The sequence below is a fragment of the Oncorhynchus kisutch genome, linkage group LG21, assembly GCF_002021735.2.
Source record: "Oncorhynchus kisutch isolate 150728-3 linkage group LG21, Okis_V2, whole genome shotgun sequence".
NCBI lineage: Eukaryota > Metazoa > Chordata > Actinopteri > Salmoniformes > Salmonidae > Oncorhynchus > Oncorhynchus kisutch.
In genome coordinates, this window is record NC_034194.2 from 244,155 (window position 1) to 260,010 (window position 15,856).

A 15,856-nucleotide genomic window follows, 5' to 3' on the forward strand; every position below is an offset into this window, starting at 1 on the left:
CAGACAGTGAAGAGGTAATATAAATAGAGGGAGAGAGGACTGAGGGATACAGACAGTGAAGAGGTAATATAAATAGAGGGAGAGAGACTGAGGGATACAGACAGTTGAAGAGAGGGAGAGAGACTGAGGGATACAGACAGTGAAGAGGTAATATAAATAGAGGGAGAGAGACTGAGGGATACAGACAGTGAAGAGAGGGAGAGAGACTGAGGGATACAGACAGTGAAGAGGTAATATAAATAGAGGGAGAGAGACTGAGGGATACAGACAGTGAAGAGAGGGAGAGAGACTGAGGGATACAGACAGTGAAGAGGTAATATAAATAGAGGGAGAGAGACTGAGGGATACAGACAGTGAAGAGAGGGAGAGAGACTGAGGGATACAGACAGTGAAGAGGTAATATAAATAGAGGGAGAGAGACTGAGGGACACAGACAGTGAAGAGAGGGAGAGAGACTGAGGGATACAGACAGTGAAGAGGTAATATAAATAGAGGGAGAGAGACTGAGGGATACAGACAGTGAAGAGAGGGAGAGAGACTGAGGGATACAGACAGTGAAGTGGTAATATAAATAGAGGGAGAGAGACTGAGGGATACAGACAGTGAAGAGGTAATATACATAGAGGGAGAGAGACTGAGGGATACAGACAGTGAAGAGGTAATATAATAGAGGGAGAGAGACTGAGGGATACAGACAGTGAAGAGAGGGAGAGAGACTGAGGGATACAGACAGTGAAGAGGTAATATAAATAGAGGGAGAGAGACTGAGGGATACAGACAGTGAAGAGGTAATATAAATAGAGGGAGAGAGACTGAGGGATACAGACAGTGAAGAGAGGGAGAGAGACTGAGGGATACAGACAGTGAAGAGGTAATATAAATAGAGGGAGAGAGACTGAGGGATACAGACAGTGAAGAGGTAATATAAATAGAGGGAGAGAGACTGAGGGATACAGACAGTGAAGAGGTAATATTAAATAGAGGGAGAGAGACTGAGGGATACAGACAGTGAAGAGGAATATAAATAGAGGGAGAGAGGACTGAGGATACAGACAGTGAAGAGAGGGAGAGAGATTGAGGGATACAGACAGTGAAGAGGTAATATAAATAGAGGGAGAGAGACTGAGAGATACAGACAGTGAAGAGGGTAATATAAATAGAGGAGAAGAGACTGAGGGATACAGACAGTGAAGAGGTAATATAATAGAGGGAGAGAGACTGAGGGATACAGACAGTGAAGAGGTAATATAAATAGAGGGAGAGAGACTGAGGATACAGACAGTGAAGAGAGGGAGAGAGATTGAGGGATACAGACAGTGAAGAGGTAATATAAAATAGAGGGAGAGAGACTGAGGGATACAGACAGTGAAGAGAGGGAGAGAGACTGAGGGACTACAGACAGTGAAGAGGTAATATAAATAGAGGGAGAGAGACTGAGGGATACAGACAGTGAAGAGGTAATATACATAGAGGGAGAGAGACTGAGGGATACAGACAGTGAAGAGGTAATATAAATAGAGGGAGAGAGACTGAGGGATACAGACAGTGAAGAGGGTAATATACATAGAGGGAGAGAGACTGAGGGATACAGACAGTGAAGAGAGGGAGAGAGACTGAGGGATACAGACAGTGAAGAGGTAATATAATAGAGGGAGAGACTGAGGGGATACAGACAGTGAAGAGGTAATAAATAGAGGGAGAGAGACTGAGGGATACAGACAGTGAAGAGAGGGAGAGAGACTGAGGGATACAGACAGTGAAGAGGTAATATAAATAGAGGGAGAGAGACTGAGGGATACAGACAGTGAAGAGGTAATATAAATAGAGGGAGAGAGACTGAGGGATACAGACAGTGAAGAGAGGGAGAGAGACTGAGGGATACAGACATTGAAGAGGTAATATAAATAGAGGGAGAGAGACTGAGGGATACAGACAGTGAAGAGAGGGAGAGAGACTGAGGGATACAGACAGTGAAGAGGTAATATAAATAGTGGGAGAGAGACTGAGGGATACAGACAGTGAAGAGGGGAGAGAGACTGAGGGATACAGACAGTGAAGAGGTAATTAAATAGAGGGAGAGAGACTGAGGGATACAGACAGTGAAGAGGTAATATAAATAGAGGGAGAGAGACTGAGGGATACAGACAGTGAAGTGGTAATATAAATAGAGGGAGAGAGACTGAGGGATACAGACAGTGAAGAGGTAATATAAATAGAGGGAGAGAGACTGAGGGATACAGACAGTGAAGAGGTAATATAAATAGAGGGAGAGAGACTGAGGGATACAGACAGTGAAGAGAGGGAGAGAGACTGAGGGGATACAGACAGTGAAGAGGTAATATAAATAGAGGGAGAGAGACTGAGGGATACAGACAGTGAAGAGAGGGAGAGAGACTGAGGGATACAGACAGTGAAGAGAGGGAGAGAGACTGAGGGATACAGACAGTGAAGAGGTAATATAAATAGAGGGAGAGAGACTGAGGGATACAGACAGTGAAGAGAGGGAGAGAGACTGAGGGATACAGGACAGTGAAGAGGTAATATAAATAGAGGGAGAGAGACTGAGGGATACAGACAGTGAAGAGGTAATATAAATAGAGGGAGAGAGACTGAGGGATACAGACAGTGAAGAGAGGGAGAGAGACTGAGGGATACAGACAGTGAAGAGAGGGAGAGAGACTGAGGGATACAGACAGTGAAGAGAGGGAGAGAGACTGAGGGATACAGACAGGTGAAGAGGTAATATAAATAGAGGGAGAGAGATGAGGGATACAGACAGTGAAGAGGTAATATAAATAGAGGGAGAGAGACTGAGGGATACAGACAGTGAAGAGGTAATATAAATAGAGGGAGAGAGACTGAGGGATACAGACAGTGAAGAGGTAATATAAATAGAGGGAGAGAGACTGAGGGATACAGACAGTGAAGAGAGGGAGAGAGACTGAGGGATACAGACAGTGAAGAGAGGGAGAGAGACTGAGGGATACAGACAGTGAAGAGGTCATATAAATAGAGGGAGAGAGACTGAGGGATACAGACAGTGAAGAGAGGGAGAGAGACTGAGGGATACAGACAGTGAAGAGGTAATATACATAGAGGGAGAGAGACTGAGGGATACAGACAGTGAAGAGGTAATATAAATAGAGGGAGAGACTGAGGGATACAGACAGTGAAGAGGTAATATAAATAGAGGGAGAGACTGAGGGATACAGACAGTGAAGAGGTATTATAAATAGAGGGAGAGAGACTGAGGGATACAGACAGTGAAGAGGTAATATAAATAGAGGGAGAGAGACTGAGGGATACAGACAGTGAAGAGGTAATATAAATAGAGGGAGAGAGACTGAGGGATACAGACAGTGAAGAGGTAATATAAATAGAGGGAGAGAGACTGAGGGATACAGACAGTGAAGAGGTAATATAAATAGAGGGAGAGAGACTGAGGGATACAGACAGTGAAGAGAGGGAGAGAGACTGAGGGATACAGACAGTGAAGAGGTAATATAAATAGAGGGAGAGAGACTGAGGGATACAGACAGTGAAGAGAGGGAGAGAGACTGAGGGATACAGACAGTGAAGAGGTAATATAAATAGAGGGAGAGAGACTGAGGGATACAGACAGTGAAGAGGTAATTATAAATAGAGGGAGAGAGACTGAGGGATACAGACAGTGAAGAGAGGGAGAGAGACTGAGGGATACAGACAGTGAAGAGGTAATATAAATAGAGGGAGAGACTGAGGGATACAGACAGTGAAGAGGTAATATAAATAGAGGGAGAGACTGAGGGATACAGACAGTGAAGAGGTAATATAAATAGAGGGAGAGAGACTGAGGGATACAGACAGTGAAGAGGTAATATAAATAGAGGGAGAGAGACTGAGGGATACAGACAGTGAAGAGAGGGAGAGAGACTGAGGGATACAGACAGTGAAGAGAGGGAGAGAGACTGAGGGATACAGACAGTGAAGAGAGGGAGAGAGATTGAGGGATACAGACAGTGAAGAGGTAATATAAATAGAGGGAGAGAGACTGAGGGATACAGACAGTGAAGAGAGGGAGAGAGACTGAGGGATACAGACAGTGAAGAGGTAATATAAATAGAGGGAGAGAGACTGAGGGATACAGACAGTGAAGAGGTAATATAAATAGAGGGAGAGAGACTGAGGGATACAGACAGTGAAGAGAGGGAGAGAGACTGAGGGATACAGACAGTGAAGAGAGGGAGAGAGACTGAGGGATACAGACAGTGAAGAGAGGGAGAGAGATTGAGGGATACAGACAGTGAAGAGGTAATATAAATAGAGGGAGAGAGACTGAGGGACACAGACAGTGAAGAGGTAATATAAATAGAGGGAGAGAGACTGAGGGATACAGACAGTGAAGAGAGGGAGAGAGACTGAGGGATACAGACAGTGAAGAGGTAATATAAATAGAGGGAGAGAGACTGAGGGATACAGACAGTGAAGAGAGGGAGAGAGATTGAGGGATACAGACAGTGAAGAGGTAATATAAATAGAGGGAGAGAGACTGAGGGATACAGACAGTGAAGAGAGGGAGAGAGACTGAGGGATACAGACAGTGAAGAGGTAATATAAATAGAGGGAGAGAGACTGAGGGATACAGACAGTGAAGAGGTAATATAAATAGAGGGAGAGAGACTGAGGGATACAGACAGTGAAGAGAGGGAGAGAGACTGAGGGATACAGACAGTGAAGAGGTAATATAAATAGAGGGAGAGAGACTGAGGGATACAGACAGTGAAGAGAGGGAGAGAGACTGAGGGATACAGACAGTGAAGAGGTAATATAAATAGAGGGAGAGAGACTGAGGGATACAGACAGTGAAGAGGTAATATAAATAGAGGGAGAGAGACTGAGGGATACAGACAGTGAAGAGAGGGAGAGAGACTGAGGGATACAGACAGTGAAGAGGTAATATAAATAGAGGGAGAGACTGAGGGATACAGACAGTGAAGAGGTAATATAAATAGAGGGAGAGACTGAGGGATACAGACAGTGAAGAGGTAATATAAATAGAGGGAGAGAGACTGAGGGATACAGACAGTGAAGAGGTAATATAAATAGAGGGAGAGAGACTGAGGGATACAGACAGTGAAGAGAGGGAGAGAGACTGAGGGATACAGACAGTGAAGAGAGGGAGAGAGACTGAGGGATACAGACAGTGAAGAGAGGGAGAGAGATTGAGGGATACAGACAGTGAAGAGGTAATATAAATAGAGGGAGAGAGACTGAGGGATACAGACAGTGAAGAGAGGGAGAGAGACTGAGGGATACAGACAGTGAAGAGGTAATATAAATAGAGGGAGAGAGACTGAGGGATACAGACAGTGAAGAGGTAATATAAATAGAGGGAGAGAGACTGAGGGATACAGACAGTGAAGAGAGGGAGAGAGACTGAGGGATACAGACAGTGAAGAGAGGGAGAGAGACTGAGGGATACAGACAGTGAAGAGAGGGAGAGAGATTGAGGGATACAGACAGTGAAGAGGTAATATAAATAGAGGGAGAGAGACTGAGGGACACAGACAGTGAAGAGGTAATATAAATAGAGGGAGAGAGACTGAGGGATACAGACAGTGAAGAGAGGGAGAGAGACTGAGGGATACAGACAGTGAAGAGGTAATATAAATAGAGGGAGAGAGACTGAGGGATACAGACAGTGAAGAGAGGGAGAGAGATTGAGGGATACAGACAGTGAAGAGGTAATATAAATAGAGGGAGAGAGACTGAGGGATACAGACAGTGAAGAGAGGGAGAGAGACTGAGGGATACAGACAGTGAAGAGGTAATATAAATAGAGGGAGAGAGACTGAGGGATACAGACAGTGAAGAGGTAATATAAATAGAGGGAGAGAGACTGAGGGATACAGACAGTGAAGAGAGGGAGAGAGACTGAGGGATACAGACAGTGAAGAGGTAATATAAATAGAGGGAGAGAGACTGAGGGATACAGACAGTGAAGAGGTAATATAAATAGAGGGAGAGAGACTGAGGATACAGACAGTGAAGAGGTAATATAAATAGAGGGAGAGAGACTGAGGGATACAGACAGTGAAGAGGTAATATACATAGAGGGAGAGAGACTGAGGGATACAGACAGTGAAGAGAGGGAGAGAGACTGAAGGATACAGACAGTGAAGAGGTAATATAAATAGAGGGAGAGAGACTGAGGGATACAGACAGTGAAGAGGTAATATAAATAGAGGGAGAGAGACTGAGGGATACAGACAGTGAAGAGAGGGAGAGAGACTGAAGGATACAGACAGTGAAGAGGTAATATAAATAGAGGGAGAGAGACTGAGGGATACAGACAGTGAAGAGGTAATATAAATAGAGGGAGAGAGACTGAGGGATACAGACAGTGAAGAGGTAATATAAATAGAGGGAGAGAGACTGAGGGATACAGACAGTGAAGAGAGGGAGAGAGACTGAGGGATACAGACAGTGAAGAGGTAATATAAATAGAGGGAGAGAGACTGAGGGATACAGACAGTGAAGAGAGGGAGAGAGACTGAGGGATACAGACAGTGAAGAGAGGGAGAGAGATTGAGGGATACAGACAGTGAAGAGGTAATATAAATAGAGGGAGAGAGACTGAGGGATACAGACAGTGAAGAGAGGGAGAGAGACTGAGGGATACAGACAGTGAAGAGAGGGAGAGAGACTGAGGGATATAGACAGTGAAGAGGTAATATAAATAGAGGGAGAGAGACTGAGGGATACAGACAGTGAAGAGGTAATATAAATAGAGGGAGAGAGACTGAGGGATACAGACAGTGAAGAGAGGGAGAGAGACTGAGGGATACAGACAGTGAAGAGGTAATATACATAGAGGGAGAGAGACTGAGGGATACAGACAGTGAAGAGGTAATATAAATAGAGGGAGAGAGACTGAAGGAAATTACAAGACAGAGGGAGAGATGCGAGACTAATTGATACAGACAGTGACTGTGGGATTAGTTGGCCATGGTCTCATTTCAGAACAGTATGTGGCCATTGCTCCTGGCACCAACAAATGCTCGAGAAATCTGCAGGTTTTTCTTCGGCAGGATGGACAAACATTTTTAATAAGCAGCCAGATACATAAATGTTCAGAGCCAAATGTTGCTAAGAGTAACAATGTGACTTCTGGGCCATATGTTCAGTTGTCTTCCTTTCATAGCAGGGTTTCCTTGTTGGTGGGGACACCCAGGTAGTGCACAGTTTTGTTCTCTCTCATCTCTAACACTGGCATATATGTAGCCTAGTGGTTAGAGCGTTGGGCTAGTAACCGAAAGGTTGCTCGATCGATTCCCCGAGCTGAAAAGGTACAAATCTGTCATTCTGCCCATGAACAAGACCGTTAAACAACTGTTCTTAGGCCGTCATAAATAAGAATTTGTTCTAAACTGACTTGCCTGGTTAAATTAAATGTAAAAAACACTCCTGATTTGCAAGTCTTTATAGACCACTCCACCCAGTTGATTCAAGGACTTGGTGATCAGTTGAGAAGGTCTGAATGACAGACAGACAGTAGGGCTGCACGATGTGGGCAAAAAATGTAATCTTTTTTTTTTTTTACCAAATATTGCAATTTGACTTGATTTAAATCAAACCACTTGGGTGAACTGTTGGAATGGTAGTAATAGAATGATTTACAGTGCCTTGCGAAAGTATTCGGCCCCCTTGAACTTTGCGACCTTTTGCCACATTTCAGGCTTCAAACATAAAGATATAAAACTGTATTTTTTTGTGAAGAATCAACAACAAGTGGGACACAATCATGAAGTGGAACGACATTTATTGGATATTTCAAACTTTTTTAACAAATCAAAAACTGACTAATGATGATAAATACAATCCATCTGTGTGTAATCAAGTCTCCGTATAAATGCACCTGCACTGTGATAGTCTCAGAGGTCCGTTAAAAGCGCAGAGAGCATCATGAAGAACAAGGAACACACCAGGCAGGTCCGAGATACTGTTGTGAAGAAGTTTAAAGCCGGATTTGTGCACTGTATATTAAGAAACAAAGTGGAACGCAGCATCGTTGGGGCGGCAGGTAGCCTCGTGGTTGGGCCAGTTACCAAAAGGTTGCTGGATCGAATCCCCGAGCTGACAAGGTCAAAATCTCTTGTTCTGCCCCTGAACAAGGCAGTTAACCCGTTGTTAATAAGAATTTGTTCTTAACTGACTTTCCTAGTTAAATCAAATAACAATTGTTCTTCAAAATATTGCATGCGATATGGATATTGCACATGTCGATATTAGGATGTGAATTTGATGTAATTTTGCAGCCCTAACCGACAGACAAGCAGGGTGCATTCTGTGCAATTCAACATCCACATAAGTTTTTAATGTACCAGACATCAATATGATTAAATATTGTCCTAGTTCTGCAGAATGTGTTTATTCTGGAGGGCACCCACAGACAAAGTGAACCAGATAGTGATTTAGAAAGAGAGTCGTGCTCATCTCTGCTCCAATTCAGTTAGATAGGGAGGGATTTAGCCTGATGGCTGGGGATTTGTAGGCTTTGATTTCACATTCCCTCAGCCTAGCGCTTCGTGTCCAGTCATGGCACATCACTGAAGCAATTGGCAAAATGCATTCAAGGCCTATGAGAAATGGCTATGAGAGTGTTTGGAGGCACACGTGCACACACACATTACCCATGTGTGTGTGTGTTTCTCTCCTGCCCCCTGGAACACACACACACACATCACCCATGTGTATTTCTCACCCTTTCCATGCTCTGTATCCCGTAGCCTACACACTCCTGCCCCCTGGAACACACACACACACACACACACACACACACATCACCCATGTGTGTTTCTCACCCTTTCCATGCTCTGTATCCCGTACCCTACACACTCCTGCCCCCTGGAACACACACACACACACATCACCCATGTGTGTTTCTCACCCTTTCCATGCTCTGTATCCTGTACCCTACACACTCCTGTCCCCCTGGAACACACACACACACCCACATCACTCATGTGTGTTTCTCACCCTTTCCATGCTCTGTATCCCGTACCCTACACACTCCTGTCCCCTGGAACACACACACACACACACACACACACACACACACACACACACACACACACACACACACACACACACACACACACACACACACACACACACACACACACACACATCACCCATGTGTGTTTCTCACACTTTCCATGCTCTGTATCCCGTACCCTACACACTCCTGTCCCCTGGAACACACACACACACACACACACACACATCACCCATGTGTGTTTCTCACACTTTCCAGGCTCTGTATCCCATACCCTACACACTCCTGTCCCCCTGGAACACACACACACATGTTATCTGCTCTGGTGGTGGTGGGCTGGAGGCTGCAGCAGAGTTGCTGTGAGCTGCTATTGTGGAGTCTGTCTACTCATCTGTCTTTTCTTGTGTCTGCCTGCCTGCCTGTCTACCTATGGCCTGTCTACCTACCTGCCTGCCTGCCTGTCTACCTGCCTGCCTGCCTGACTGCCTGTCTACCTATGGCCTGTCTACCTACCTGCCTGCCTGCCTGCCTGTCTACCTGCCTGTCTACCTGCCTGCCTGTCTACCTGTCTGTCTACCTGTCTGTCTACCTGGCTGTCTACCTGCCTGTCTACCTATGGCCTGTCTGCCTGTCTACCTGCCTGTCTGCCTGCCTGCCTACCTGCCTGTCTACTTGCCTGCCTGCCTGTCTACTTGCCTGCCTGCCTGCCTTTCTACCTGCCTGTCTACCTGCCTGCCTGCCTGCCTGCCTGCCTGCCTACCTATGGCCTGTCTACCTGCCTGCCTGTCTACCTGCCTGTCTACCTGCCTGCCTGTCTACCTGCCTGCCTGCCTGTCTACCTATGGCCTGTCTACCTGCCTGTCTACCTGTCTACCTGCCTGTCTACCTGCCTGTCTACCTGCCTGCCTACCTGCCTGCCTGCCTGCCTACCTATGGCCTGTCTACCTGCCTGTCTGCCTGCCTGCCTACCTGCCTGTCTACTTGCCTGCCTGCCTGTCTACTTGCCTGCCTGCCTGCCTTTCTACCTGCCTGTCTACCTGCCTGCCTGCCTGCCTGCCTGCCTGCCTGCCTGCCTGCCTGCCTGCCTACCTATGGCCTGTCTACCTGCCTGCCTGTCTACCTGCCTGTCTACCTGCCTGCCTGTCTACCTGCCTGCCTGCCTGTCTACCTATGGCCTGTCTACCTGCCTGTCTACCTGTCTACCTGCCTGTCTACCTGCCTGTCTACCTGCCTGCCTACCTGCCTGCCTGCCTGCCTACCTATGGCCTGTCTACCTGCCTGTCTACCTGCCTGTCTACCTGCCTGCCTGTCTACCTGTCTACCTGCCTGTCTACCTGCCTGCCTGCCTGTCTACCTGCCTGTCTACCTATGGCCTGTCTACCTGCCTGTCTACCTGCCTGTCTACCTGCCTGCCTGCCTGCCTGTCTACCTGCCTGCCTGCCTGTCTACCTATAGCCTGTCTACCTGCCTGTCTACCTATGGCCTGTCTACCTATAGCCTGTCTACCTGCCTGTCTACCTATGGCCTGTCTACCTGCCTGCCTGCCTGTCTACCTATGGCCTGTCTACCTGCCTGTCTACCTGTCTACCTGCCTGTCTACCTGCCTGTCTACCTGCCTGCCTGCCTGTCTGCCTGCCTGCCTGTCTACCTGCCTGCCTGCCTGTCTACCTATGGCCTGTCTGTTTCATGTTATTTTATTTATTTATTTCACCTTTATTTAACCAGGTAGGCAAGTTGAGAACAAGCTCTCATTTACAACTGCGACCTGGCCAAGAATAAAGCAAAGCAGTTTAACACAGACAACAACACAGAGTTACACATGGAATAAACAAACATACAGTCAATAACACAATAGAGAAAGTCTATATACAGTGTGTGCAAATGAGGTAGGACAAGGGAGGTAAGGCAATAAATAGGCCTTAGTGGTGAAATAATTACAGTATGGCAAATTAAACACTGGGATGATGGATGTGCAGAAGATGAGTGTGCAAGTAGCGGTACTGGGGTGCAGAGGAGCAAAATAAATAAAATAACAATATGGTGATGAGGTAGTTGGATGGGCTGTTTACAGATGGGCTGTGAACAGGTGCAGTGATCTGTGAGCTGCTCTGACAGCTGGTGCTTAAAGCTAGTGATGGAAATGTGAGTCTCCAGCTTCAGTGATTTTTGCAGTTCGTTCCAGTCATTGGCAGCAGAGAAATGGAAGGAAAGACGACCAAAGGAGGAATTGGCTTTGGGGGTAACCAGTGAGATATACCTGCTAGAGCGCGTACTACAGGTGAGTGTTGTTATGGTGACCAGTGAGCTGAGAGAAGGCAGGGCTTTACCTAGCAGAGACTTGTAGATGACCTGGAGCCAGTGGGATTGGCCAGTGGGTATGAAAGCAGGGGCCAGCCAACCAGAGCGTACAGGTCGCAGTGGTGGGTGGTATATGGGGCTTTGTTGACAAAACGGATGGCACTGTGATAGGCTGATTCCAGTTTGCTGAGTAGAGTGTTGGAGGGTATTTAGTAAATGACACCGCCGAAGTCTAGGATCGGTAGGATAGTCCGTTTTACAAGGGTATGTTTGGCAGCATGAGTGAAGGATGCTCTGTTGCGAAATAGGAAGCCGATTCTAGATTTAATTTTGGGTTGGAGATGCTTAATGTGAGTCTGGAATGAGAGTTTACAGTCTAACCAGACACCTAGGTATTTGTAGTTGTCCACATATTCTAAGTCAAGAACAGTCCAGAGTAGTGATGCTGGACAGGTGGGCAGGTGCAGGCAGCGATCGGTTGAAGAGCATGCATTTAGTTTTACTTGCATTTAAGAGCAGTTGGAGACCACGGAAGGAGTGTTGTATGGCAATGACGCTCGTCTGGAGGTTAGTTAACACAGTGTCCAAAGAAGGGCCAGAGGTATACAGAATGGTGTCGTCTGCGTAGAGGTAGATCAGAGAATCACCAGCAGCAAGAGCGATATCATTGATGTATACAGAGAAGAGAGTCGGCCCGATGATTGAACTCTGGGGCACCCCCATAGACTGTCAGAGGTCCGGACAACAGGCCCTCCGATTTGACACACTGAACTCTGTCTGAGAAGTAGTTGGTGAATCAGGCGAGGCAGTCATTTGAGAAAGCAAGGCTGTCGAGTCTGCCGATGAGGATGTGGTGATTGACAGAGTCGAAAGCCTTGGCCAGGTCGATGAATTACAGCTGCACAGTATTGTCTCTTATCGATGGCGGTTATGATATCATTTAGGACCATGACCAGCTCTGAAACCAGATTGCATAGCAGAGAAGGTACCGTGGGATTCGAAATGGTCGGTGATCTGTTTATCTTGGCTTTCGAAGACCTTTGAAAGGCAGGGTAGCATAGATACAGGTCTGTAACACTTTGGGTCTAGACTGTCTCCCCTTTGAAGAGGGGGATGACCGCGGCAGCTTTCCAATCTTTGGGAGTCTCAGATGATATGAAAGAGAGGTTGAACAAGCTAACAATAGGGGTTGCAACAATTTTGGTGTTCCCAGGCTGTTCCGAGGCCGTGACAGCAGCCTGGGAACAAACAGCCAGTGCTACTGCACCGATTCTTTCCTGAGGCAAGCTGGTTAATCTCGTTATGTCACGTGCTCCCACTCACCCTCTACCTCTCTCTCTCCCTCCCTCCCTCCCTCCACAGTGAAACTGTTTGAGGTGATAGAGACTGAGAAAACGCTCTACCTGGTGATGGAATATGCCAGTGGAGGTAAGTTGCTTAGTAACATGTCATACAGTACAACGTCATATTTAGAATGTGCTTTGAGCATAATCCATGAAAAGCTCATTTGTTTATCTAAAATACAAGTAGTATGATTATTATAGTATGACACCCTTCTGTCATACAGTACAACGTCATATTTAGAATGTGCTTTGAGCATAATCCATGAAAAGCTCATTTGTTTATCTAAAATACAAGTAGTATGATTATTATAGTATGACACCCTTCTGTTGGAGAGCTACCGGCTGTGCAGGCTTTTGCCCAAGCCCTGTGCTAACTCACCTGCTTCAGGCAATCAAGGTCCTGATTAGTGGAATTAGTGGTGTTTGAGGGCAGGGCTGGAGCAAGATCCTGCACAACCAGTAGCTCTCCAGCTACTATCTCCTGATATCCATAGTACTTTATTATAACACATAGTATTGCCTTAATCTAGGACAAATGAGGCTGCCAAACTAGCAAACCTCTCTCGGACTCTCTCTCTCTCTCTGTCTCGCTCTCCCTTTCTTCCAGGGGAGGTCTTTGACTACCTCGTAGCTCACTAATCTAGGACAAATGAGGCTGCCAAACTAGCACTTGATGCTTAATCTAGGACAAATGAGGCTGCCAAACTAGCACTTGATGCTTAATCTAGGACAAATGAGGCTGCCAAACTAGCACTTGATGCTTAATCTAGGACAAATGAGGCTGCCAAACTAGCAATTGATGCTTAATCTAGGACAAATGAGGCTGCCAAACTAGCAATTGATGCTTAATCTAGGACAAATGAGGCTGCCAAACTAGCAATTGATGCTAATCTAGGACAAATGAGGCTGCCAAACTAGCAATTGATGCTTAATCTAGGACAAATGAGGCTGCCAAACTAGCAATTGATGCTTAATCTAGGACAAATGAGGCTGCCAAACTAGCAATTGATGCTTAATCTAGGACAAATGAGGCTGCCAAACTAGCAATTGATGCTTAATCTAGGACAAATGAGGCTGCCAAACTAGCAATTGATGCTTAATCTAGGACAAATGAGGCTGCCAAACTAGCAATTGATGCTTAATCTAGGACAAATGAGGCTGCCAAACTAGCAATTGATGCTTAATCTAGGACAAATGAGGCTGCCAAACTAGCAATTGATGCTTAATCTAGGACAAATGAGGCTGCCAAACTAGCACTTGATGCTTTGTTGATGGGTTCCAGACATGAAAAATAAGTTGGGAGTCTGAAACTAAATTTGAGAATGTTTCCATTCTGTCAAAGTTGAACTCAAACCTCTCTCGGACTCTCTCTCTCTCTCTGTCTCGCTCTCCCTTTCTTCCAGGGGAGGTCTTTGACTACCTCGTAGCTCACGGGAGGATGAAGGAGAAGGAAGCCAGGGCAAAATTTAGACAGGTATTGCAGCAGACTGGATTCAGCCCTACACGCACGCACATACACTGACATACACACCCCATGTTCAAAGTCACCCTTGCTGGGTGACAGACTTTCAAGCCACACCCACACACACACAGACGGAAGCCCCCCCTCACACACAAACATGCTAACACACACACACATATCATCATATTTAGTTGGGAACTGGGAAGATCCTTGGCCATTCCTGTCATTTTCAGCCAATCAGTGAAAGGGGGTCTCCCGTAAGTCCAGACAGGGGCTCCCTGACCCCACCCCTTCTCCTCATTGGTTCAGGCCACTGTCGCTGTGGAGATGGGGATATCTGGGTCACTTGATGTAAGATGTGAGAAAATATGGATGGCTAAAAGAGTAAAGGAGAGGGGAGGGGAGAAAATATGGATGGCTAAAAGAGTAAAGGAGAGGGGAGGGGAGAAAATATGGATGGCTAAAAGAGTAAAGGAGAGGGGAGGGGAGAAAATATGGATGGATAAAAGAGTAAAGGAGAGGGGAGGGGAGAAAATATGGATGGCTAAAAGAGTAAAGGAGAGGGGGAGAAAGAGGGATGGCTAAAAGAGGAGTAAAGGAGAGGGGAGGGGGAGAAAAGAGGGATGGCTAAAAGAGGAGTAAAGGAGAGGGGAGGGGAGGGGAGAAAATAATGGATGGGTAAAAGAGGAGTAAAGGAGAGGGGAGGGGAGAAAATATGGATGGCTAAAAGAGTAAAGGAGAGGGGAGGGGAGAAAATATGGATGGCTAAAAGAGTAAAGGAGAGGGGAGGGGAGAAAAGAGGGATGGGTAAAAGAGGAGTAAGGAGAGGGGAGGTGGGGGGGAGAAAAGAGGGATGGGTAAAAGAGGAGTAAAGGAGAGGGAGGTGGAGAAAGAGGGATGGGTAAAAGAGGAGTAAAGGAGAGGGGAGGTGGAGAAAATATGGATGGCTAAAAGAGGAGTAAAGGAGAGGAGGTGGGGGGGAGAAAAGAGGGATGGGTAAAAGAGGAGTAAAGGAGAGGAGGTGGGGGGGAGAAAAGAGGGATGGGTAAAAGAGGAGTAAAGGAGAGGGGAGGTGGGGGGGAGAAAAGAGGGATGGGTAAAAGAGGAGTAAAAGGAGAGGGGAGGTGGGGGGGAGAAAAAGAGGGATGGGTAAAAGAGGAGTAAAGGAGAGGGGAGGGGAGTGGAGAAAATATGGATGGATAAAAAGAGGGGAGGGGGAGAAAAGAGGGATGGGTAAAAGAGGAGTAAAGGAGAGGGGAGGTGGGGGGGAGAAAAGAGGGATGGGTAAAAGAGGAGTAAAGGAGAGGGGAGGGGAGAAAATATGGATGGCAACAAGCGGGGAGGGGGAGAAAAGAGGGATGGGTAAAAGAGGAGTAAAGGAGAGGGAGGTGGGGGGAGAAAAGAGGGATGGGTAAAAGAGGAGTAAAGGAGAGGGGAGGGGAGTGGAGAAAATATGGATGGCTAAAAGTAAAGGAGAGGGGGGGGGAGAAAATATGGATGGCTAAAAGAGTAAAGGAGAGGGGAGGGGAGAAAATATGGATGGATAAAAGAGTAAAGGAGAGGGGCGGGGAGAATATGGATGGCTAAAGAGTAAAGGAGAGGGGAGGGAGAAAATATGGATGGCTAAAAGAGTAAAGGAGAGGGGAGGGGAGAAAATAGGGATGGCTAAAAAGTAAAGGAGAGGGGAGGGGAGAAATATGGATGGATAAAGAGTAA

The 15,856-nt window shown here is 46.5% G+C and overlaps 1 protein-coding gene across 7 annotated transcripts in view; it reads left to right on the forward strand.

Annotated features, from left to right (window-relative positions):
- LOC109880232 (MAP/microtubule affinity-regulating kinase 3) overlaps nt 1-15,856 on the forward strand; it is a 177,074-nt gene that overhangs the window by 105,380 nt on the left and 55,838 nt on the right. For all 7 annotated transcript variants that reach the window (XM_031800767.1, XM_031800770.1, XM_031800771.1 and 4 more), the window contains exons 5-6: nt 12,698-12,763; nt 14,082-14,152. In XM_031800767.1, coding sequence (XP_031656627.1) covers nt 12,698-12,763; nt 14,082-14,152 — 137 coding nt within the window. The remainder of the gene's footprint in view (nt 1-12,697; nt 12,764-14,081; nt 14,153-15,856) is intronic.